The 26,658-nt window shown below is 43.5% G+C and overlaps 1 protein-coding gene across 2 annotated transcripts; it reads right to left on the reverse strand.

Annotated features, from left to right (window-relative positions):
- Positions 1-9,604: 9,604 nt before the first annotated feature.
- Positions 9,605-25,838, reverse strand: LOC106601564 (hydroxy-delta-5-steroid dehydrogenase, 3 beta- and steroid delta-isomerase). 2 transcript variants are annotated; one of them, XR_014391485.1, is made up of 7 exons: positions 25,357-25,838; positions 21,504-21,659; positions 20,080-20,188; positions 18,259-18,358; positions 17,530-17,692; positions 13,783-17,349; positions 9,605-13,699 (listed from the first exon to the last, which is right to left on the reverse strand). XR_014391485.1 is itself a non-coding variant. In XM_014193874.3 (6 exons), the coding sequence occupies exons 1-6, from the start codon at positions 25,514-25,516 to the stop codon at positions 16,937-16,939; spliced, it is 1,101 nt and encodes a 366-aa protein (XP_014049349.1). In that variant the 5' UTR covers positions 25,517-25,838; the 3' UTR covers positions 9,605-16,936. The 2 variants fall into 2 exon arrangements, 1 of the variants encoding a protein (XP_014049349.1); XM_014193874.3 differs by having other exon boundaries at positions 9,605-17,349.
- Between the last annotated feature and the right edge of the window lie 820 nt (positions 25,839-26,658).

Genomic DNA, 26,658 nt, shown 5'->3' on the forward strand with positions numbered 1-26,658 from the left:
GTTTGTTGTTTTGGTGAGTTTCATTTTCATTAAAAAGATGTGGAATTCCATGCACGCTGTGCCCTGGCTGATCTATGACAGGGAGTTTGAGGACAGTGAACGTGACAGAAGATCCCACCACAAGAAAGCCAAGCAGCGTGCGCTTATTGGGAAGACGAGCTGGACCGGGGAGAACCAACATCAAGGGAAGCACGAGAGGCATCCCCAAAAAGCTTTTTGAGGGGGGCACACGGGGAGATTGGCGGAGTCAGGGTGGAGACCTGAGCCAACTCCCCGTGCTTACCGTGGGGAGCATGTGACCAGTTGGGCACCGTGCTATGCGGTGATGCGCACTGTATCTCCAGTGCGCACTCACAGACCGGTGCGTCCTGTGCCAGCGCCCCACATGTGCCGGGTGAAAGTAAGCATCCAGCCAGGACGGGTTGTGCCAGCTCTACGCTTGAGACCTCCGGTGTGCATTCACGGCCCAGTATATCCTGTTCCTGCTCTCCGCACTCGCCCTGAAGTGCGTGTTACCAGTCTGGCGCCACCTGTGCCAGCCCCACGCATCAGGCCTCCAGTGCGCATGCCCAGTCCGGTGTGTCCTGTTCCTGCTCTCCGCACTCACTCTGAGGTGCGTGTTACCAGTCTGGCGCCACCTGTACCAGCCCCATGCATCAGGCCTCCAGTGCGCCTTCCCAGTCCAGAGCTTCCGGCGACAGGTCCGCAGTCCAGAGCTTCCGGCGACAGTTCCGCAGTCCAGAGCTTCCGGCGACAGTTCCGCAGTCCGGAACCTCCTGGGACGGCCCGCCAGTCCGGAACCTCCTGGGACGGCCCGCCAGTCCGGAACCTCCTGGGACGGCCCGCCAGTCCGGGAACCTCCTGGGACGGTTTTACAGTCCGGAACCTCCGGCGACGGCCCGCAGTCCGGAACTCCGGCGACGGTCCGGAGTCTTCGGAGGCGGCCGGCAGTTCGGAGCTTCCGGCGATGATCCACGGTCTGGTTCCTCCGGCGACACAGAAGCGGGGGGATCAGCGGGCGGAGTGGGGGCTACACCCCGAACCAGAGCCGCCGCCAAGAATAGATGCCTACCCGGACCCTCCTCTATAGGTTCAAGTTTGCGGCCAGGAGTCCGCACCTTTGGGGGGGGGGGGGGTACTGTCATGCCCTGACCTTAGGGAGACGTTTATTTTCCTCTAGTTTGGTTAGGTCAGGGTGTGATGTGGGGTGGGCAATCTAGTTTTTCTATTTCTTTGTGTTGAGCCGAGTATGGTTCCTAATCAGAGGCAGCTGTCTATCGTTGTCTCTGATTAGGAATCATACTTAGGCAGCCCTTTTTTTTCCACCTTTAGTTGTGGGATCTTGTTTTTGTGTAGCTGCCTTTGAGCAGCCCCAGAACGTGACGTTTTCCTCCTGTTTTGGTGAGTTTCATTTTCATTAAAAATATGTGGAATTCCATGCACGCTGCGCCCTGGCTGATCTATGACAGGGAGTTTGAGGACAGTGAACGTGACAGTTACTCAAGTAAAAGTGAGTCGCCCAGTAAAATACAACTTCATTAAAAATCTAAATGTATTTGGTTCTAAATATACTTAAGTATCAAAAGTAAATGTAATCCCTAAAATATACTTAAGTATCAAACGTAAAAGTATAAATCCTTTCAAATTCCTTATATTAAGCAAAGCAGATAGCACCATTTTCTTGTTTTTAAAATGTACTAATAGCCAGGGATACACTCCAACATCATTTACAAACGATGCATTTGTATTTAGTGAGTCTGAGAGATCAGAGGCAGTAGGGATGACAATGTGTTCTCTTGATAAGTGCGTCAGTTGGACCATTTTCCTATCCTGCTAAGCATTCATCATGATATGAGTACTTTTGGGTGTCAGGGAAAATGTATGGAGTAAAAAGTACATAATTGTCTTCAGGAATGTAGTGAACTAAAAGTAAACGTTGTCAAAAATATAAATAGTCAAGTACAGATACCCCAAAAAAGTACTTGAAAGTATTTTTACTTAAGTACTTTACAGCACTGGAGAAAATAGTCCCAGTCGGTATTCACATAATAAGGAATTCCCCTTGACCACGCCCACAAATTGCAGAACCCAACATTCTTTCCTATTGACCACCATATTGTAAAAAATGCAACATACATATACAACTATATATACATATACATAGTTGTTACATATACATAGTAGTTACATATACAAATACAACATTCTTTCCTATTGACCCCCATATTGTAAAAAATGCAACATACATATACAACTATATATACATATACATAGTTGTTACATATACATAGTAGTTACATATACAAATACAACATTCTTTCCTATTGACCACCATATTGTAAAAAATGCAACTTCGTTGTCGATTTTTATTTTTTTATTTTTTATTTTTTTTATAGAGAAATAACAAAAAAATCCAGAAAAGCTGCTGTGTTGTTCAATGTACATGTAACCAGGTCAAATATTCCGACCTACAGTTCGCAATGCTCCCACATAGGGAAATGGAGCCTGCTAGAAGAGTCCTGTACTGTGGCTTCAAGCTATTGGGCGTGGGAAATGTGGGGACCCAGTGTCCATGTAGTCTACATGTAGCTGTTGGTGGAAAACATTTAATCACAGGTAAGACATTTAACGTCTTTACACTGAACAAGAAATATAAATGCAGCATGTAAAGTGTTCATCCTATGTTTCATAAGCTGAAATAAAAGATCCCAGAAATGTTCCATATGCACAAAAACCTTATTTCTATCAAATTTTGTGAACAAATTTGTTTATATCTCTGTTAATGAGCATTTCTCCTTTGCCAACATAATCCATCCACCTCGCAGGTGTGGCATATCAAGAAGCTGATTAAACAGCATGATCTATCGTTCTCTTTTTTCTTACCATCAACACCGTAGTCATCAACACGCGCAGTACAAGACTAGAGACTCGATATGTTTCACTTTAACAACAAACTATTATTGTAAGTTTACAATAGTTTGCCTATTTATATCTGGATCCTGGGACCCAGTTATCGTTAACGCAGGAATCGCTGATATATGTCCCGGGATCCTTGCTCAAAACCTGACCCAAGTTATGACATTACCAACCAGAACGTTCACTAATAGGTCCGGTATCACATCAACTTGTATCGATCACATTTTTACCAACATGGCTGAACATTGTTCTAAGGCTGTATCAGCGGCACTAGGTTGCAGTGATCATAACTTGGTTGCACTCACTAGGAAAACTAAAATACCAAAAGCTGGCCCGAAGGTAATCTACCAAAGGTCCTACAGAGTATTCAAGCAGGACTCAATCGTGGATGAGATTAAGAATGTGCAATGGTTAGAAGTGTGTAGTAAGGATGATCCTGAAATGTCACTAAATTTGTTTATGAAATTATTTATGAGTATAGCTGATAAGCAAGCCCCTTTAAGAAAATGCACTGTGAGGTCAAACGGTGCCATATGGATTGATGATGAGCTGAGAAATTTTATGATTCAACGTTATGATGCCAAAAAAGTAGCAGATAAATCTGGCACTCTGTTTGATAAGCAAAGTTATTGTAAATTAAGAAATATTGTGACCAAGCTAAACAAAGGAAAGAAGGGAATCTATCAGCACAACATTGATGAGGTAAAGGGTGATGGTAAAAAACTGTGGAGAATGTTGAACACTTATGGGTAGGAATTCGAACATGTCCGCCTCTTTTGTTGAATCGGAGGGTATTTTTATTACAAAAACACATGACATCGCAAACAAATGAATATTTTACAGGCAAAGTGGGAAAGTTGAGGAATGCTATGATTCCAACTGATGGCTCCATGTCATATACCCTTATAAAATATTGTATCATGAAGGAGAGGCAATGCATGTTTGAATTTCATCAAGTAGAAAGGGAAGAGGTAGAAAGGATGCTGTTGTCTCTTTCGGATGACAAGTCACCTGGTACAGATAATCTTGACACCAAATTGCTTAGAGTTACAGCTAACCAAATATATACCCCAATCTCTCATTTTTAATAAGTGCTTGATGTATGGGGTGTGCCCAGAAGTCTGGAAAGAGTCAAAGGTTATTCCACATGATACCCTGATGAAGACAGCTTCGCTGTCGAAACGTTGGTTATTACATTTTTGCATCTGAGCTCTTAGAGTGTGCAGCTTTCCTTTATTTTCAAAGGTTATTCCACTACCTAAGGATAAAAAATCTGCATTCACTGGTCCTAATAGTCATCCTATACGCTTGCTGCCTGTGTTAAGTCAATTATTGGAAGAAATTGTATCTGTACAAATTAAGCATTATTTATCATGTAATGATCTGATAATGGGTTTCCAGCATGCATACAAAGAAGGGCATTCCACGAGTACGGCCTTAGCACAAATGACGGATGATTGGTTAAAGAGTATGGATGACAGGAAGTTAGGTGGTGCAGTGTTGCTAGATTTCAGTGCTGCTTTTGGTGTAATTGATCATGAACTGTTACTTGTTAAACTCAAATGTTATGGATTTAACCCTTGTGTAGTCTTTACATTTTGTATACTCTCCTTGTTCTAAGGGTCAAAAATGAAAAAGCAGCTTAATTGAATTTTAAACCCCAAATCTATTTGCATGAAGAAACAACCTGTCATTCATCACAAACTTTGTGAATATTTGGGTTTTCCCTCTTCACAATGCAGAAAGACTGCATTTAATCAGTGGACACCACTCGTTTTTAGTACAACACACCTGTCATAATTGTTTTCTTTACTAAAGTAGAGGTTTATTATTATTATTATTATTATTATTGCTAAAGGTACTGCATAGGTGTAAACATACAGCAGAGGCTGCTGTGCAGGGGAGGCACTCCCTTCTTTGAATGTGTGGGGTTAAAAGTGCCTTTCCCAGCTGCTCCAGAAACACCCTCCTCTTGTTCCACTTATCAGGCATCCAGGTAGGGTTGATCTTGTTCCATATCACGAAGGCATTGTATGAGGACACGTCAATGATGTTATGGAAGATGACCAGGGGCCAGCAGGCAGTCATCCTCCTGCAGCTGTAAATTCCAGCTGTGGCTTCCTGTCCTCACGATCACTGATCTCAGCTGTTTTAAGCACTGCTCAGCAGGACCACATTCTTGTTCCTCTTTGGGAGGTAAGAAACTAGAGTGGTGGTGGGGGTGAAGGCAAACTTTGATGAGAAGGCCTGTCTCCCCCTTGTTGCGAGGAGTGCAGGGGGGAGCTCAGGCTTGTTCTTTCTAACTGTGCCAACCATGGTGTTCTTCCTCTTCAGGAGCTGCTGGCTGAGTTCATAAGAGGTGAAGTAATTGTCACACGTGACATTGTGCCCCCTCAGTCCATCTGTCACATCAAGCACAACCCACATCCCCTGGTTCTTCTCTGGGCCTCCACTGGTCGGCTTCCCTGTGTAGACTTGCATCTTCCATGCGTAGCTGGATTGTGCGTCACAGGCCACCCTCATCTTGATGCATACTTTGCTGGCTTGCTGGGCATATACTGCCGGAAAGGACAGCGAACTTTTGACAAAAGAGATTCCTATCAGTAATTAGTATTAGTTTCACAGAAAACAATCACATAAATCAATGATATTACAGAAAAACAATAATACAATTAAGTGAAAATTACTTACATTACAGATATGGAAATAAACATTTACCTCTGAATGGAACCAGTTGCTCATCCACTGTTACTTCAGGCCCAGGGTTGTAGAGGTATGGCAGACACTCCACCCACTTCTCCCAGACCTCTCTTATGGCTGCCAGTTTGTCTCTCACACATCTTGCAGGTCTTGGCTCACGGTTATCAAATCGTAGTATTCTTGAGAAAGCGTGAAAGACTTTCAGTGGCATCGAGGCATGGACAATCGCCCTTCCACTCTCTGCATCCCAGAGACTATATGTAGCCTCGCCTCGGGACTTATACACACCCGCTAAGACTAGCAGCCCTATGTAGGCACGCAGGTCAATCTCATCCATCCTTTTCCAGTTGTCTCCATATTTACAGAAACCCTGCAAATTTGTCATCTCCAGGATGATCTTTTCGATGGCTGGTGTGATGAACATGTAGAATGTTGAGGCGATGTCCTGGGCATGGGCAACTGCATGTCTTGTGGGCCCTGGGGTCATCCTTATGACATTTTGTGCTGCCATTCGGCCCTGGTTGTCATATGGTGACAAGGACCATGTTATTTTGCTGTTTGACAAAAATGTCTCTCTTTCAGCTTGGGGGATTTCTTCTTCATCTGAAGATGTTGCATCATGCTCTGGGTTGTATTCTTCCCCATCTTCTTCTTCAGATACCTCCTCCTCTTCTAAATCATTGTTCTCTTGTTCCTCCTGGACATCTGAAAAAAGATCAGATCTACGACCTGTTGGGCACTGAAACGTGCACTCATGGTTCAGCAAAGAGAGAACTGGGGGGACTGTCATCGCCAGCACCTTTATAGCCTCTGACTGCATTTCCCATTAGTATACAATGCTTTCAAGAAATGTTTATTTTGTCAGAAATGTGTTTATTTTGTCTGAAATTGTTTTTATTTTGTCTGTGAACTTGAGTCATGTGTAGGGTTGTGGAGGGGAGATGCTGCACATGCACAAGAACGTTTTAGTTTTGTCTGAGTTCAATCAGTAGCACGCATAATCTTAATTTCTCTTTGTGTGTATGTGTGTGTGTCTGTGGTTTTTGTGGTGTGTAAATTATTTTATAACTGCTGGGTCAAAAATTACCCTTAGACAATCTTTATACCCTGGTGGTGTACAGCTTTCATGGAAATATGAACAAAGGCGATGTTTCACTTTTTCTAATGTTGGAGTTACTCTAGGAGAAGTCATCAAATTTAAAGTTGAAAAAATATAATTTAGGGGGTTTTCTCTGCTGTTAAACATAGTGGCGGGTCATTTTTTACCCTTAAGATAACACAAGGGCTAAGTCTGCAGTTCTATCCTGGATGGAAAGCTATCTATCCAGAAGGCAAAAAGTGTTCTTTAATGGTAGCTTTTAAAACAGTAAAGATATACACTGTGGTGTTCCTCAAGGAAGTTGCCTAGGCCCACTTCTCTACTCTATCTTTACTTATGATTTACCTTCAGTAATGAACAAAGCAAGAGTGGTCATTATTGCTGATGACTCCACAATGTATAGCACAGCATCAGAATGTAATGAGCTAACATGTCCTGAGCAGTGAACTAAGAATGGTGTCTGAATGGGTTGATATGAACAAATTGGTGTTGAACGTTTCTAAAACTAAATGTATTGTATTTGGTTCAGTATATATGCTTGCTGATGATCCCCAATTGCATTTGTTGATGAATAGAATGCATGTAGAGCAAGTGAAAAAAACTAAACTACTAGGTGTCATATTGGACGCAGCTTTATCATGGTCAGAACACATAGATCATAAGATGGGTAAGGGAATTGCTGTTACAAGAACATGTTCAGAGTATGTAACATCTAGCACACTGAATCAGGTGATTCAATCCCTGGTCCTATCACACTTAGAGTACTGTCCAGTTATATGGTCATCTGCAGCAAAGAAAGATAATAGCACAAAAACATCCTGTGGCGGACTGCAATAGCATCGAATAGTCCCCGGGATATCCAACTGTTCAGGGAAGTCGGGAACCAATACACGCAGTCAGTCAGGAAAGTAAAGGCTAGCTTTTTCAAATAGAAATTTGCATCCTGTAGCTCTAACTCCAAAAAGTTTTGGGACACTGTAAAGTCCATAGAGAACAAGAGCACTTCCTCTCAGCTGCCCACTGCTCTGAGGCTAGGTCACCACTGATAAATCCATGATAATCGAAAGTTTCAATAAGCATTTCTCTACGGCTGGCCATGCTTTCCTCCTGGCTACCCCAGCCCCGGCCAACAGCTCCATCCCCCCCGCAGCTACTTGCCCGAGCCTCCCCAGCTTCTCCTTCACCCAAATCCAGATCGCAGATGTTCTGAAAGAGCTACAAAACCTAGACCCGTACAAATCAGCTGGGCTAGACGATCTGGACCCTCTATTTCTTAAACTATCTGCCGCCATTGTTGCAACCCCTATTACCAGTCTGTTCAACCTCTCTTTCGTATCGTCCGAGATCCCTAAAGAGTGGAAAGCTGCTGCGGTCATCCCCCTCTTCAAAGGGGGTGACACTCTAGACCCAAAGTGTTACAGACCTATATCCATCCTGCGCTGCCTTTGTAAAGTCTTCGAAAGCCAAGTCAATAAACAGATCACTGACCATTTTGAATCCCACCGTACCTTCTCTGCTGTGCAATCCGGTTTCCGAGCTGGTCACGGGTACACCTCAGCCACGCTCAAGGTACAAAACGATATCATAACCGCCATCGATCAAAGACAGTACTGTGCAGCCGTCTTCATCGACCTGGCCAAGGCCTTCGACTCTGTCAATCACCACATTCTTATCGGCAGACTCAATAGCCTTGGTTTCTCAAATAACTGCCTCGCCTGGTTCACCAACTACTTCGCAGACAGAGTTCAGTGTCTCAAATCGGAGGACCTGTTGTCCGGACCTCTGGCAGTCTCTATGGGGGTACCACAGGGTTAAATTCTTGGGCCGACTCTTTTCTCTGTATTTATCAATGATGTCGCTCTTGCTGCGGGTGATTCCCTGATCCACCTCTACGCAGACGACACCATTCTGTATACTTCTGGCCCTTCTTTGGACACTTAACTAACCTCCAAACGAGCTTCAATGCCATACAACACTCCTTCCGTGGCCTCCAACTTTACTTAAATGCAAGTAAAACTAAATGCATGCTTTTCAACCTTTCGTTGCCCGCATCCGCCCACCCAACTAGCATCACTACCCTGGACGGTTCTGACCTAGAATATGTGGACAACTACAAATACCTAGGTGTCTGGCTAGACTGTAAACTGTCCTTCCAGACTCATATTAAACATCTCCAATCCAAAATCAAATCTAGAATCGGCTTTCTAGTTCACAACAAAGCCTCCTTCACTCATGCCGCCAAACTTACCCTAGTAAACCTGACTATCCTACCGATCCTCAACTTCGGCGATGTCATCTACAAAATAGCTTCCAATACTCTACTCAGCAAATTGGATGCAGTCTATCACAGTGCCATCCGTTTTGTTACCAAAGCCCCATATACCACCCACCACTGTGACCTGTATGCTCTAGTCGGCTGGCCCTCGCTACATATTCGTCGCCAGACCCACAGGCTCCAGGTCATCTATAAGTCTATGCTAGGTAAAGCTCCGCCTTATCTCAGCTCACTGGTCACGATAACAACACCCATCTGTAACACGCGCTCCAGCAGGTATATCGCACTGGTCATCCCCAAAGCCAACACCCCCTTTGGCTGCCTTTCCTTCCAGTTCTCTGCTGCCAATGACTGGAACGAATTGCAAAAATTGCTTTAGCTGGAGACTTATATTTCCCTTACTAACTTTAAATATCAGCTATCTGAGCAGCTAACCGATCGCTGCGCTGTACATAGTCCATCTGTAAATAGCCCACCCTATCTACCTACCTCATCCCCATGCTCTTTTGCACACCAGTATCTCTACTTGCACATCATCATCTGCTCATTTATCACTCCAGTGTTAATCTGCTAATGTAACGGTCGTCGTACGTAGTGGACCAAGGCGCAGCGGGTTGAGTGCTCATAATGACTTTTATTGAACACAAACAAAACAAAACAAGAAAACGATCGAACGAACAGGATTGCAGGCTAAAACACACAGCTATGCAACCACAACTTCCCACAAAGGGACAGGTGAGAACAGGCTACCTAAGTATGATTCTCAATCAGCAACACTGATGTACAGCTGTTCCTGTTTGAGAGCCATACCAGGCCAACAAAGAAATACACAACATAGACAGAACATAGAAATACAAAAATAAAGAACATAACCCAAAACCCCTGGAACACATAAATCAAACACCCCTCTTACATAAATACATATCCCATTAAACCCCGAACCACATAAAACAAATACCCCCTGCCACGTCCTGACCAAACTACAATAACCCCTTATACTGGTCAGGACGTGACAGCTAAATTGTAATTATTTTGCTACTATGGCCTATTTATTGCCTACCTTGTGTCGCACTGCTTTGCTTTATCTTGGCCAGGTCGCAGTTGTACATGAGAACTTGTTCTCAACTAGCTTACCTGGTTAAATAAAGGTGAAATAAAATAAAAAATAAAAAATATATATAGAAAATCTCCAAATCGTTCAAAACAGGGCTGCCAGATTAGCTCTCATTGCTCTCTCTGTATGAATATTATCCAAAATGCGTCAGAATCTCTCATGGCTTCACGTTAAAAACAAATTACTATCCAGTCTTCTGATCTTCTTTAGGAATATTATATTTAAAAAAAAAAAAAAAAAAGTATTTTTCAGGCCAGTTAGTACATACTAGCAACACGCATAACCACCAAACTAGACAGGCAAATTTAGGGCAGCTAAGTCAACCCAAGCCAAGGACAAATCGCCTTAAATCTACAGTTTTATATAGAGCCATAGCTGAATGGAACTCTTTAACAATCCATATTTTTCAGGGAAAAAGTAAATCCACCTTCAAGAAAAAAATAAAAGAACATGCGATAGACCATATGACTGGAGAGGAAATAGAAAGCATCAACTGAATGTTAAATGTGTTTCCTGTCAGGTATTGTAATTGTCTGTATTGTCTACTTGTTGAATGTTTGTGAAGTCTTGTTCATTGGTGTTGGACCTCAGGAAGATTAGCTAGCGTTACGGCGTTAGCTAATGGGGATCCTAATAAAAATTACAAAATAACACAAGTGCACCTTGTGCTGGGGACAATAAAGGCCACTCTAAAATGTGCAGTTTTTTTACATAACACAATGCCACAGATGTTTCAAGTTGAGGGAGCGTGCAATTGGCATGCTGACTACAGGAATATCCACCAGAGCTGTTGCCAGAGAATTGAATGTTAATTTCTCTACCATAAGCCGCCTCCAATGTCATTTTAGAGAATTTGGCAGCGCGTCCAACTAGCTCACAACCGCAGACCACGTGTATGGCGTTGTGTGGGCGAGCGGTTTGTTGATGTCAAGGTTGTGAACAGAGTGCACCATGTTGGCGTGGGGTTATGGTATGGGCAGGCATAAGCTATGGACAATGAACACGATTGCATTTTATCGATGGCAATTTGAATGCCCAGAGATACCGTGACGAGATCCTGAGACCCATTGTGCTATTCATCCGCCGCCATCACCTCATGTTTCAGCATGATAATGCACGGCCCCATGTCTGTACACAATTCCTGGAAGCTGAAACTGTCTCAGTTCTTCCATGGCCTGCATACTCACCAGACATGTCACCCATTGAGTATGTTGGGGATGCTCTGAATCGACGTGCATGATAGCGTGTTGCAGTTCCTGCCAATATCCAGAAACTTTGACCAGCCATTGAAGAGGAGTGGGACAACATTCCACAGGCCACAATCAACAGCCTGATAAACTCTATGCGAAGGAGATGTGTCGTGCTGCATGAGCCAAATGGTGGTCACACCAGATACTGACTGGTTTCCTGATCTACACCCCTGCCTTTTTTGTTAGGATATCTGATCAACAGATGCATATCTGTATTCCCAGTCATGTGAAATCCATAGATTAGGGTCTAATTTATTTATTTCAATTGACTGATTTCCTTATATGAACTGTTACTTAGCAACATTTTTGCATATTTTGTTTATATTTTTGTTCAGTATAGTATAGTCTTTAACTCCCCTGATTACTTGTAGGTTTATATTCCGTTAGTTTGTGCTGTTGGTCTCACTCAGGTGGCTGCTAGCACTGTCATGAAAAGGGGCATGAGGGAATCCCTACAATATTACGTATTTCTAAGTAGTGAGAACGCTTGGGAGCAGGTGTCGGGGTAAGTTCCTTGTTCCTTGTCAATCATTGGCTTATTGGTAAGTAAATCAATCAAACCTTTATTAATGCAATTGCAGACAGAAGTTGACAATGGAAACTTCTGTTTCAGAGTTAGTTCTGCAAAGTAAAAAAGGTCAAAGTTGCTTTAATATACTTGCAGTCAACCCCTAGTGGTGTAACTGCCTACGTCAACACCTTCTACTCATGAGACCAAGCCCATGCATATACAGTTATACAAACTTGCAGGAGAAAACAATAGTCCAGTCTTCTCTAAGGGCTCAGCAGTAATTTTCCATTCACGTGTGGCTTAAAGTGGTATGTCTGACTTCTCTCTTATCTATTTACTCCCCTGCAGGGGTCTATGTCTATGTATCTCTTTTAGGCTTGAGGCGCTTTCTCACAGACACCCTGTTTTAACTGCAATGGCTCACACATCTGCTCAGACCGTTTCGTATAAGAGGCAGAGACTAGAAAAGAACTGTGGAACAGTATTAAACCTTATAATGCATATAGCTAATCTGTGGTCCAAGACCCTATAAATGTAGTGGGGGAGGGTCTTATAGCCCTTCCCCTTCTATTAATACAACATAAGCATAATCAATTATTATAATACATCAATCATTTGGTGCAGCCCCTATCATGACACCAAGGTGACCCCCATCACAGGCAATGTTGAAAAGTAATCTTTAGACGTTGTACTTTTCTTAAATGTAGTTTTGTAATAGATTAAAACAAGCAGGCAACAAGAAAATTACATTTGAAAAAGGTAACCACAAGTTGTTTTCCCCACAGGCAGGCAGGGGCGCAACGTTCTATCTAATACCGACAATAACTATGTAAAGGACGTGTAATGAATGTGTTGTTAACATGTATTCCATATGTTTCTCCATTTAGTTTATTTTGCAGTTTCCGAGGTCACCATAGTGGACCTAGGCCGTTTTCAGAAAAAATCTTGCATTGTGTCTTTGATAGTATCATATTTACCTTGTAAAAAAAATCTACTTTGAATTAATTAAAATACTTATATTTGGAATTAAACAAATAAATACAAAATACATATTCATATTCAATACAATATTCAATACAGAAAGAGTATGCTTTCCAAGTCTGAGGAGGCTGCAGAGGGGAGGATGGCTCATAATAATGGCTGGAATGGAGCTAATGGAATGGCATCAAACACATACCATTCCGCTCCAGTCCTTACCACAAGCCCATCCTCCCCAATTAAGGTGCCCCCAACCTCCTTGTGTTCCAAGTATGTCTATTGTTTTCTTAAAGAGGGCTGAACTTCCTGATCAAGTCCTGGTTTCAATTCTCCTCATTTGGAAATGAAACTTAACAAGTTTTGGGTCTTGGCGCTCTTTGATGTGGGTGTCTGTTGTGTTTTCCGACGTGGGAAGCATTTGTACTTACACTCTGCCAAAACAGTACACACCCTTTGAGATAACTTGAAACAGTCGAACAAGTTCTTGTGTCTGGAAGAAGCCTAAATTAGCTAGCAAGCTATCCAACTTCTTTGCCGGCTGGTGTGGGACAGTGTCAAAATTGTTGTGACTTTGGATAACCTATCTCTGGGGCTAGTTAGCGACCGTCAATAAATTACACATTGTAAATGGGACAATATTTTCATGTTACACATCTTTAATAGGTGTCTCATGAAATGCTTACATTTCATTCATGTATAGTTGCTTTGAGACATAGGCCATTTTCTACCAGAGAATAGAATAGAAGTTGTTTATTGCCTTCAGTTGCTCTTTAAGTAACGCTACTTCACTAAATTATAATTTCATCAATAGGCATGAAATATAAAATTAACCTTTTCTCTGTCTGAAGTTTAAAATCTGAATGCACTGGCAAATGTTATTTTGAAAGATTTTTTTATTATCGTTTTTAAATTGGCAGTGCATTCAGATTATAAAATTACCTTAATGTATAGCAGGTGAAAGAAAATGGTCAAATGAAGCAGATGCTAAACTACAGGACTGTTTTGCTATCACAGACTGGAACATGTTCCGGGATTCTTCCGATGACATTGAGGAATACACCACATCAGTCACTGGCTTTATCAATAAGTGCATTGAGGACGTCGTCCCCACAGTGACTGTACGTACATAGCCCAACCAGAAGCCATGGATTACAGCAAACATTCGCACTGAGCTAAAGGGTAGAGCTGCCGCTTTCAAGGTGCGGGACTAACCAGGAAGCTTACAAGAAATCCCGCTATGCCCTGCAACGAACCATCAAACAGGCAAAGTGTCAATACAGGGCTAAGATTGAATCATACTACACCTGCTCCAATGCTCGTCGGATGTGGCAGGGCTTGCAAACTATTACAGACTACAAAGGGAAGCACAGCCGCGAGCTGCCCAGTGACACGAGCCTACCAGACGAGCTAAATCACTTCTATGCTCGCTTCGAGGCAAGCAACACTGAGGCATGCATGAGAGCATCAGCTGTTCCGGAAGACTATGTGATCACGCTCTCCGTAGCCGACGTAAGACCTTTAAACAGGTCAACATTCACAAGGCTGCGGGGCCAGACGGATTACCAGGACGTGTGCTCTGGGCATGTGCTGACCAACTGGCAGGTGTCTTCACTGACATTTTCAACATGTCCCTGATTGAGTCTGTAATACCAACATGCTTCAAGCAGAGCACCATAGTCCCTGTGCCCAAGAACACAAAGGCAACCTGCCTAAATGACTACAGACCCGTAGCACTCACGTCCATAGCCATGAAGTGCTTTGAAAGGCTGGTAATGGCTCACATCAACACCATTATCCCAGAAACCCTAGGAACCCACTCCAATTTGCATACCTCCCAAACAGATCCACAGATGATGCAATCTCTATTGCACTCCACACTGCCCTTTCCCACCTGGACAAAAGGAACACCTATGTGAGAATGCTATTCATTGACTACAGCTCAGCGTTCAACACCATAGTACCCTCAAAGCTCATCACTAAGCTAAGGAACCTGGGACTAAACACCTCCCTCTGCAACTGGATCCTGGACTTCCTGACAGGCCGCCCCCAGGTGGTGAGGGTAGGTAGTAACACATCTGCCACGCTGATCCTCAACACTGGAGCTCCCCAGTGGTGCGTGCTCAGAGACCTCCTGTACTCCCTGTTCACCCACGACTGCATGGCCAGGCACGACTCCAACACCATCATTAAGTTTGCTGACGACACAACAGTGGTAGGCCTGATCACCGACAACGACGAGACAGCCTACAAGGAGGAGGTCAGAGACCTGGTCGGGTGGTGCCAGAATAACAACCTATCCCTCAACATAACCAAGACTAAGGAGATGATTGTGGACTACAGGAAAAGGAGGACCAAGCACGTCCCCATTCTCATCGATGGGGCTGTGGTGGAGCAGGTGGAGAGCTTCAAATTCCTTGGTGTCCACATCAACAACAAATTAGAATGGTCCAAACACACCAAGACAGTCGTCAAGAGGGCACGACAAAGCCTATTCCCCCTCAGGCAACTAAAAAGATTTCGCATGGGTCCTGAGATCCTCAAAAGGTTCTACAGCTGCAACATCGAGAGCATCCTGACCGGTTGCATCACTGCCTGGTACAGCAATTGCTCGGCCTCCGACCGCAAGGCACTTCAGAGGGTAGCGCGTACGGCCCAGTACATCACTGGGGCAAAGCAGCCTGCCATCCAGGACCTCTACACCAGGCGGTGTCAGAGGAAGGCCCTGAAAATTGTCAAAGACCCCAGCCACCCCAGTCATAGACTGTTCTTTCTACTACCGCATGGCAAGCGGTACCGGAGTGCCAAGTCTAGAACAAAAAGGCTTCTCAACAGTTTTTACCCCCAAGCCATAAGACTCCTGAACAGGTAACCAAATGGTTACCCAAACTATTTGCATTGTGTGCCCCCCCCCCCCCCCCCCACTACTCTCTGTTTATCTTATATGCATAGTCACTTTAACTATACATTCATGTACATACTACCTCAATTGGCCCGACCAACCAGTGCTCCCGCACATTGACTAACTGGGCTATCTGCATTGTGTCCCACCACCTGCCAACCCCTCTTTTTACGCTACTGCTACTCTGTTCATCATATATGCATAGTCACTTTAACCATACCCACATGTACATACTACCTAAATAAGCCTGACTAACCGGTGTCTGTATATAGCCTTGCTACTCTTATTTTCAAATGTCTTTTTACTGTTGTTTTATTTCTCTACTTCACACACACACACACACACACACACACACCTTTTTTTCCGCACTATTGGTTAGAGCCTGTAAGTAAGCATTTCACTGTAAGGTCTACAACTGTTGTATTCAGCGCACGTGACAAATAAACTTTGATTTGATTTGATTCATAAAACTCTAAAATCACATAGAACAAAATCAGACAATATTCTCTGTGTGCATTAATGCATGTTTAAGATGCATGTTTTCTGCACTAGTGCTCTTCAACAAAAACAGATCAAGTCTATGTAGTGATGATGTCTTGTGGAAAATGTATTGCATTTTCATGTATGTATTGCAAAATATGTATAGCAATGTATTGCACTGTGTATTGTTGGAAATAGACTCAAAACAATTCATGAGCAGCTTTCCTAGATCACATACCTATGCCCTTTTATGACTACAATCACATATCTACCCCTTTTTTAAGAGGATGAATATGGCAATGTCCGATAAAGCACCAAACTTTTTATATTGAATCTCCAATGTATTATCTCTTATTTAGAGCTGGGAAGGTTCTCATGTGAATCAGAAGATCATGGGATGGATAAGTGACCCATTTCAGTGTGGAACATGCCTTGTCATCATTTTGACTGAGGAGCTACAGGCTAGCCACAAGTAGTGACAGGTAGGAGGACATAACCATTTTTGAAGAACACGTGCAGGAGGTCATAGTTCAGGGTTTAAGAGTTCAGGGGTCAAGAGTTTGTATGCATACGTGTAATGATAATACTGCTTATGATGGAGCAAACATAGTGAGAATATAAATCTGAGAAAGTCCTCTCACTCCTCCATCCATCCCATGTTATGATGTGTGGTGCATCGGTTTAGCCCAGACAAGGTTCCCTCAGACCAGCAAATCAGGAGTCCTTGGGGCCTGCGAAGGGAAAGGTGTCCACCCATCTCTGTGTGCGGGCCTTGCACTGTTCCCAGTCATAGAGGGGGCGGTACTGGAAGTGGCGCTGGGCCTTGTCTGAACCTACTGTGAAGGAGGTGCTGGCCACAGCGAGTGTGTAGCGATTGAGTAATGGTGTGTAGCTGCACACAGGCTTCAGCACCCAGCGGAGCAGGTCATTCAGGCACGCCACCAACCACAGCACCAATAGCGGCACACGGACCTGGCGGAAGTTGAACCCAGACAGGAACTGCATGTTGAAATCCTCATAACTCTTGTAGGGTGAGTCGTCATAGCAGAAGTAAACTTCCCCTCCAACCCGTTGGGGGTGCTCTCTCAGGGAGCGAGCAGCCAGCAGATGCATCCAAGCCACGTTACCTGAAAAAAAAGGAAACTATGCTGAGAACGTGCATACCACTAGCCTAATCCACTAGGGCTGGAGAACAAGTTAAGTAGCCACCTTGGTACATAACCAAGAGCTCAGTAGAAAATCAGCTAAAAGGATGACTCAAGATCTTGTAGGTGTGGCTAGGTATCAGCACGGGTTTCAGGACTCACCTGCATAGACACGACCATGTTCCGTGTCCTTTGGGACGCCTCGAATGATCCAGCCCCCTGTCCTCACACCCATCTCATAGAAGTCCCTCATCAGCTGGTGCTGCTCACCATAGATCCCTGTGGGACGGAGGGAGCATGTGTACAAGCAGGCCCCTTCATTCACCTGGCCAGAGAGAGGAGAGGAAGGATGTGGTAACAGAGCATTAGAAACTGATGGGAGCGGACGGGAAATGAAAACAGTTTTGAAACCCGGAATCCCAAATATGCAGTTTTAACTCAACATGTTAACAGAAGGGTGGAGTAGACTAACGCACAAGGGAACACTTAAACAGCTTTTTGGCAGAGTGACAGTGAAGTCGAAAAGAATTCTACCATTTATCATAATTCAGAAATATTAGTTTTTCGCGCAGAGTAACAGCAGAAATATGGCCATTGGGCGAAAAAATCTTACATGCAACATAAGCTCCAAAACATTTTTTTCATGGATTACTATAGTTTATTTGTGTTCTGCGGTACCTTTTTGAGCAATTCAGTCAAAGAGAGAGAATAAGTATCTGAATAAGGTCCATGAAGGGATTCCCTATCTGAATCAGGCTATTAATGAGGGTACCATTAAAGGCAACTATCCCCCGGATCTTTCAAAATGTCCATCAAATAAAAGTGTGTGAGTTGGTCTGTGTGTGTTATTACCGCGTCTTTGTATGAGATGTGATGTGTTAATACAAGTACCTTATTGCCGTTGGCCTCCAGCACCAGTTTCTCTGCCTTGGCCTTGCTCCTGGGGTAGGGCATATCATGATAAACATTGTAGACGGTGTCTTCATCACCTCTGTGCATGAGAGAGAGAGAGGGAGACGGTGGGGGGTGTTATTATTTGATGACCTTTGAACAGAATATCACATTCACATGTGGAATGTGGAATGATTCAGTATAATAGCCAGATGACATTGGCAGTTTCATGGTGTTGTTTCTCCTTGCTGGCTGTGCAGGACTCATCCTGTTGTTTCTGTGAATATTTTAGCAAAGTCAGTCATGCATGTAAAGGCTGACAGACATTTTCCCCAGACACTGTGAGTGCTGATGTGAAAGGAAGAGAATAGCAAACACATCTGCAAATCCACAGTGTGTGTGTGGATTTCCCTCATCCCTCTCTCTCTGTCACTCTAATTCCTTGGTATGACAGAAATGAGTTTAACATCTGAAATGTTAAGAAAAAGATCCGATGACGCTACACAAAAACATCAACGCTCCCAGGACCTGCCAGCCTAAAACAGGTTAAACCAGACAATGCTTTAAGGCTTTGTGTACCTGAGCCTATTACCTAACACAGGGCTGTTATTATGATGTAGTTATTTTTGCCACACAGTTTTCCTGACATCATCACACAGCATTGCAAAGTACATGGGCCTGGCTATGTTCATATTGAACTGGCAATGTGCAGCTTCAATTCAATGGTAAAGATGAATTCTATCCTGTGATGTTCCTCATACCTACTACTGACTGTCATCATCTTTGTCACATATCCACTTATCTTCTTATAGGGACCATATGTGATAAGTACATTCCTAAACACACCTATAATAACACACAATGACATACTGAGTTTACCAAACATTAGGAACACCTTCCTAATATTGAGTTTCACCCCCCACGTTCTCCCTCAGAACAGCCTCAATTTGTCGGGGCATGGGCTCTACAAGGTGTCGAAAGCATTCCACATGGATGCCTGCCCATGTTGATTCCAATGCTTCCCACAGTTGGCTGGATGTCCTTTGGGTGGTGGACCATTCTTGATACACACGGGAAACTGTTGAGTGTGAAAAACTCAACAGCGTTGCAGTTCTTGACACAAACCGGTGCGCCTGGCACCTACTACCATACCCTGTTCAAAGGCACTTCAATCTTTTGTCTTGCCCATTCACCATCTGAATAGCACACATACACAATCCATGTCTCAATCTCAAGGCTTAAAAATCCTTCCCCTTCATCTATACTGATTTATGTGGATTTGACATCAATAAGGGTTCATAGCTTTCACCTGGTCAGTCTGTCGTGGAAAGAGCAGGTGTTCATAATGTTTGTATACTCAGTGTAGAGCATAACATGTCTGCCACATCAGAGAGGCTAGTGCTTTAGTCTGTGTGAGAGAGGGAGGGATGAAGGAAGCGTGCCTTGATGTGGGCTCTGCTTCATATCCATCATCTACTAGACCTTAACGCAACACTATGACTGGAATGCTCTCTCATGTCTCTCTAATAATAATAATATTTATTGTCCCTCTCTATTCCTGTCTCCTATCTACCTCTTTATGTATCTCTCCTCACAGTAAATGTCTCTCGATGGAGAATTAGGGAAGAATTGAGACATACGAGTTCATAGACAAATCAGAAAATAAAATAGTCACATGGCTGATATAATACAGATAAGGGAAATCTCTACCATACGGGCTAGACAAAAGACAGATGGAGGAGAGGTAGTGATTTAGTGGAAAGAGGAAAAAAAGAACAAAAGCCTAAAGGAGAAACAGATATTTGTGAAGTAAAAGTCTACCTGATAAAGGGGTCTCCTTTCACATTGGGGCCGACCACCTCCATGCTGCTGGTGTAGACCAGATACTGAATACCATTCTCCACACAGGCATTGATCACATTCACAGTTCCTGTTAGAGAGACGGAGAGAGGAAGAGAAACATTCTAGAGGCCAATAACTAGAGGTAATCATTGATTTAATTGCAGAAAGAAAGGGCTAGGATGTGGTGCAGTCAACATGAAGTGCGTGCAGAACATCTGGTCAGAGATGTTGGCAGACGATGAGTACACAAGTACCTGGAGGAGGATGTTCTAGGAACTAGCCCCGGATGATAGGTGTTTTCTCAGAGCTCAACACAAACATCCTAGAAGGATTTGAAACATCTGATATACAGTAATTACACTAACTAATACAAACAACTATTCCTGTGAGGACAATGTCACATTCTCCAAGAGACGACGAGCAGAAATATGGGACAGCTACCCAGATCTGGGACAGTGAGACACACACCCACCACAGTAGGCCACCCACCAGACGGGGAATAGATAGAATAACCACAAACTGGAAACAAAGTGTCAGTATTCAATTGGGCTTATATAATGCTTCCAAGGGCTTGCTATTTGAATTTGATGTTGTTAGTTTAATAGAAACCAGTTGACTTGCAGTGGATCACAGAGAACAGCTGATTCCCTTCAATAAGTTGAGTTTGTAGGTAATTCAGTTACATGAAAACCACCTGACAGGCTGGCACTAACCTTATCGTGAGATGTGAAACCTTTTGAGATGAGTCTTTTACAGCCATTTCAATCTCATGACAAGCACACACACAATTTCTATAAACAGGCCTTCTCAGAGACTCACACACATTTACCCACTACATAAATAAATAATGACCTTATTTGTGTATGTCTATGTTTGCTCACTATAAAACCATTGCTGTAGTTGTCATCCTTAACAGACTCAAGGGGCAGTTTTATAGTCAGAATGTTCAGAGGAAAACACCAGGCACTATAGGAAGGGAGAGGCGACAGGCAAACAGGAAAAACGTGGGTTATACCATGAATCACAATAACTTTAGGGAATACTATTTCATGGGTTTTCATGGGTCTTCATAACAGTTCCTGTTGTGGAATTAATTTACAGTCAAGAGAAGCCAACCACCCCTCCTATGTTTGTCTCGTTCTATCATCAATCATCTCGAAGGCAACCATTTCTCCCTCTTCTCTTTTCCGTTCCCCCAACATATTTTCCATTCCCTTCTTCGTAAATCCTCCTGTGTCTTAAGGCTTCCACACATCGCACCGAATGTGGATCTAGTGTTCGTCTGCCCACCGTTCAGCTCGCTGTAGGCGTCTGACTGACCACATTTTTTATGAGATTCTACATGTAAAAAATCGGTGCGTATTCTCAGCCAGTGAATGCTATTGCTGTGTCTGAGCCCTTACCTTGAACATTCACAGCCTGGATGACTGTCTCAGGGACTCTGTGCCAGACATCCACCAGGCTGGCCGTGTGGATGACCAGGTCTGCCCCCTTGGACACCTCCAGGACACTGGAGTAATCTGTGATGTCCCCCTGCGTCACCACCACCTTTACCCGCTCTGACGGGGGAGAGAGGGAGAAAAGTGGAGGGAGGGGGGGGGGGGGTTGTAAGATGTTAGATATAGTGTAAAAGAGACTGTTTTCACCGGAATGAAATATCTATAAACTGATCTACAATGCACAATAATACAATTGATCCTAGATTGAGATTGGACAACAAGACATGGACATCATGTACAGAATAATAGCCTAAGAGAAGAATCAGACATATTGTGGTTAGAAGGTCTAGGTACATATGTTGTGTGAGGAGGAACCAAGTCTTTCTATGCATGTTTCCATGGCTATATGAAGTATTCTTTGATTCTTTGACTTGAGTGTTCATTTGTTTCCTCTAAATCAGATCCTACATTGCCTAGCTACCTAACCAAAGCTGGGTCCACTGAGGAACTCTGTCTGTTTCTGGAAAAAATGTAATCTGATGTTGCTATAAAAAGACCCAATCACCCCACCATAATTAACGTCTTCTCATACAAGGTCTTTATGTTTATTGGAACACCAGTAGGTGGGTCACAACAAAATCACGTCCTTCACAAATGTGTCTTTTGAGAGCTGTTTGTTCCGTCTTTCCTTCTTGGAATGATAAGATGGAAAAGAAGCTGCCCTTATTCTCAGTTTGCTGTCCCTGGCTTGGCTTATCTAGATCATGGCCTTGAAATATATCTAAGGACCATAAAGCCAGGACGGGGCTGGAGTCCAAGTAACCACAGGAATGGTCCCGACTCATAAAAAAACACACTCTTGCCTTGAAGTCACACTACTGCAGCTGTCTCTTTTAGCTCTGCCTCAGTGGCTTGGTTAAGTAGCAAATCAAATCAAATTGTATTTGTCACATGCGCCGAATACAACAGGTGTAGGTAGACCTTACAGTGAAATGCTTACTTACGAGCCCCTAACCGACAGTGCAGTTTAAAAAAAATATGAATAAGAGAAAAGCAACAAGTAATTAAAGAGGAGCAGTAAAAACATATATAACAATATATACAGGGGGGTGCCGGTACAGAGTCAATGTGCGGGGGCACCGGTCAGTTGAGGTAGTATGTAGATGTAGGTGGAGTTAATTAAAGTGACTATGCATAGATGACAACAGAGAGTGGCAGTGGTGTGGAGAGGGGGGGGGGGGGGGGGGGGGGGGTTTGCAATGTCTGAGTAGCCATTTGACTAGATGTTCAGGAGTTTTATGGCTTGGGGGTAGAAACTGTTTAGAAGTCTCTTGGACCTAGACTTGGCTCTCCGGTACAGCTTGCCATGTGGTAGTAGAGAGAACAGTCTATGACTGGGGTGGCTGGAGTCTGACAATTTTAGGGCCTTCCTCTGACACCGCCTGCTATAGATGTCCTGGATGGCAGGAAGCTTGGCCCCAGTGATGTTCTGGGCCGTTCGCACTATCCTCAGTAGCGTCTTGCGGTCGGGGGCCGAGCAGTTGCCATACCGGGCAGTGATGCAACCAGGCAGAATGCTCTCGATGGTGCAGCTGTAGAACCTTTTAAGGATCTGACATTATTTGTTGACTTCCATTGAACCAAACCAAAGCTAGGTTCTGTAATTACCCAGTAACTACAGCAACTGTAATTGAAGTAATTACAGGAAGTGAAAGCTTCAGTCAACCTTGTCCTCTGAAGTTTACAAGCCCCTCTCTTACTAGGCTACTGTAACTACATGAGATGCAGCAGCGGTTCACATGCTACGCAACATATACACCAATAACCAAGTTAAATTCTTGGTTTGTTTTGGTTATCGGTTTAGTCACTCATACCCTTCTCTGTGAAAAAATATGTATGCTTCATATCTAAAAAGAACCTACAGAACGTAAATACTTCAGAAACATTTCAAGCAAAGGCTCAAAGTTAAGTTGCAAATCTCATTCAATCACAGCATCTTGGTCTTTTCAGTTCACTGTTACAGCGAGATTAGAACTAGACTATGAGCTCTGATTACATAAAGTGTACTATAGGCCTCCCCCTGGCTGGGCTATATGAATACTACCAGCCACCAGGCTTTGTGCACGCCTTGGAATAGCCTACATCCCTCAAACTCAAGTCGGGGCCTCGAAGCCAGCTCCACTGCGGTTTTTCAATGTTCCCTTCTAATCAGTGACTGATTTAGACCTTGGTCAAGAGGTGGGTGCAATTATTAATCAGGTAGAGCAGAAAACCAGCAAACTCCAGACATAGTAGGAGGTGAATACCACTGGCTTACATAATGAATGGTAATGAATGAATGGTAAATCATTTTTTCCATTTTTCCTCAGCCCTTACATCTCCTCTACTTGAAAAGCACATTCTCACCAGGGGAGAAATATATATGTTTGGTATTTAAGAGAAAACAAGGTGTTCTAATATTACCTGGATGTAGCCTACGGCAATATAGGAGGTTAAAGACTAACAATGTAAGCCTATATGGGCGATTTCATTTGTAATCAATGCCATATATTTAGCTCATCAGTCATACACATCTATGGAGTGATCTTCTATCACTGAGTTTGGAGGAAGGCTCTGTCCAACAAACCTGTCAGTCTGTGATGAGCGCAGCCTTCCCCACATACCACCCTGCCTTTCCGATTCATATTCCACACAAACTGAAAAGTCACACAAGGTGACAGGGTGCAGGTGGAGATTCCTGTTATGACAGTGACATGTCACAGGTTACGGGAAATTACATAGGCCAGCTGCAGTGTTCAAGAATAGGAAATGGAATTAGGAGGGGTGTGGGCAATCTGTGTCCATGACCCCATCATGTTATGACGTTGTTCATGCAGACCGATGCAGTCAAATCAAATCAAACACATTTATAAAGAGCTTTTTACATCAGCAGATGTCACAAAGTGCTTATACAGAAACCCAGCCTAAAACCCCAAACCGCAAGCAATTCAGATGTAGAAGTGACCTCAGCGGAGTGCACTTATGTGTTGTTTACTATCCTAACATTTCCCTTTCAGTGACATTCGCTAACTCTCATCTCTGTCACACTCTAGTATGTATCTGACTTTCAGCTTTCCCATCTCTCCCTCTCAGTCCATCTACCTACTGCCCACCCTCCACCTCTATCCCATATATGGCTCTGTTTCTGTAGTGAAGACTGACAATGGAATAAAAGTTTGTACAAAGTTAGATAATTAAAAATGTGCATGTTCTTATGCCTGAGAATATAAGAGTAAGAAAGGTGTAAGCCAAAAATAAAGGGTGTCAGAAAATAGTTTCCATGGAATACAGCTGATATCCAGAATCTATTTGATTGGGTATGTATGTGGGTAAAGGTCTGTGATGCTAGTCTAGGTTCTCTCACTTTCAGTCATTTCAATGTGCTAAGGTAGATAAAGACCCTAACTGTTTCACTGAGGAGTTGACACCCCACCTCTTCTCAGTGAATAAACCCCAGGACATTCATGATTAGAGGTCTTGCCCACTTGAGCCTCTATATCTTGCTAGGAGTAGCTTAGCCCAATAATCATTGTCACCATGAATAAGGGTTAAGAGTAACTTAACTTTCATGTTTAAAACGCCACTAGTCCCACAGCTGCAAATCATTCTGGACATTTATGAGCCGTTTTCAACTCAGCAGCCTCGTGTGGTGTTTGGTTATGCCAATAAAATATGCATAAAACATTATTAGACAAGAAAACTACAAATAGGGTTTGAGCATGTCAGTGAACTGCCAGACATTTACAATTTATGTTTCAAGAATATATTTTTGTTTTACCTGTGCTGTGGCCATTTAGACTAGAGTCGATGTGTTTGTCAAAAAGTCGAATTTCCGTTACCGCATCCTCTTTCTCCAAAAGGACCTGTAACAGGTGTTGTCCGAGGAACCCACAGCCCCCGGTGACGAGATAAACCAGGCCCCGTTCTTTAGTCAACATTCTTCACTGTTGCTACTATCAACGCGTAATGTTTGGTTGATGAGCTACTGAGTCGTCCTTGTTGATCTTCTACAACTCCTTCTGCGTTCTACAAGAGCGGAGATAAACAACGAGAGAGAACGAAATGAAAAAAGACAGGGAGAGGTTGAGGTGCGTTCAGTCCTCTTAAACGTTTGCTACGTTGAACAACGGTTTGTTCTGAACGACACGTTCCCCCAAAAGGTTCTTGTACGTTCTTGAATAGACTACCGTTTAGTAGATGTGGCGAGGTGTGGCTGGAAGCAATGAGTGCCGTGTTTTAAAGGGAAGTGGTCATGCTGACAGTATTCCCCAACCTTCCTCGTTCCCCAACCCTGGTCGTTCAGAACAGCACCGTTTCCGTTCAATTGAACGTTCCAGAACGTAAAAACGTACTGAACGCAGCCCTGATCGGTTTGTACACAGCGATCGTAAACTGCTCCGCTTCACTGGACTTAATTGATGACCTTCGACTTAGTGTTTGTTCTATCATCAAAGAAAGTCAAAGATCACTATGCAAAATGAACTCGATTGGTCTTCTCGTTTAAATGTAGCTTACTGTAGATAGGCTATATGCCACCATGATTAGATTAGAGTTTATTAGTCACATGCACAGGGTTGCAGATGTAATTGCAGGGTACAGCTCCGACAGTGCAGGTCAAAGGGAAGTGATTGAAACATTACACCAAAAAATATATACACATATTTCCATCTGTAACAGTGATACATGTTTGTTGACGGGGGAAATGTCCATAGAGGGAGCAAATAGCTGACTAGTGGTGGCTATTCAGCACCACTATGGTCCGGTGGTAGAAGCTATTGGCCAGTCTGTCAGTTTTTGCCATTATGCTCCTATACTGTCCCCGTCTGAGTGATGGAAGCGAGGAGAACAGGCCGTGGCTCGGGTGGCTGAGGTTCCTGATTATCTTCTTGCCCTTCCTGTGACACCTGGTGTTGTAGGTGTCCTGGAGGGCAGGCAGTGTGCACCCGAACGTACCACACTCTGTAGTGCCTTACCGTCAGCAGCGGTGGAGTTTCCATACCAGGCTGTGATGCAGCCCGACATTATGCTCTCGATTGTGCTCCTGTATAACACTGCTGCAGGCTGTCGCCTTGAAATTCTA

This window comes from Salmo salar, chromosome 03, assembly GCF_965601325.2.
Source record: "Salmo salar chromosome 03, fSalSal1, whole genome shotgun sequence".
In the NCBI taxonomy this organism is placed as follows: Eukaryota; Metazoa; Chordata; class Actinopteri; order Salmoniformes; family Salmonidae; genus Salmo; species Salmo salar.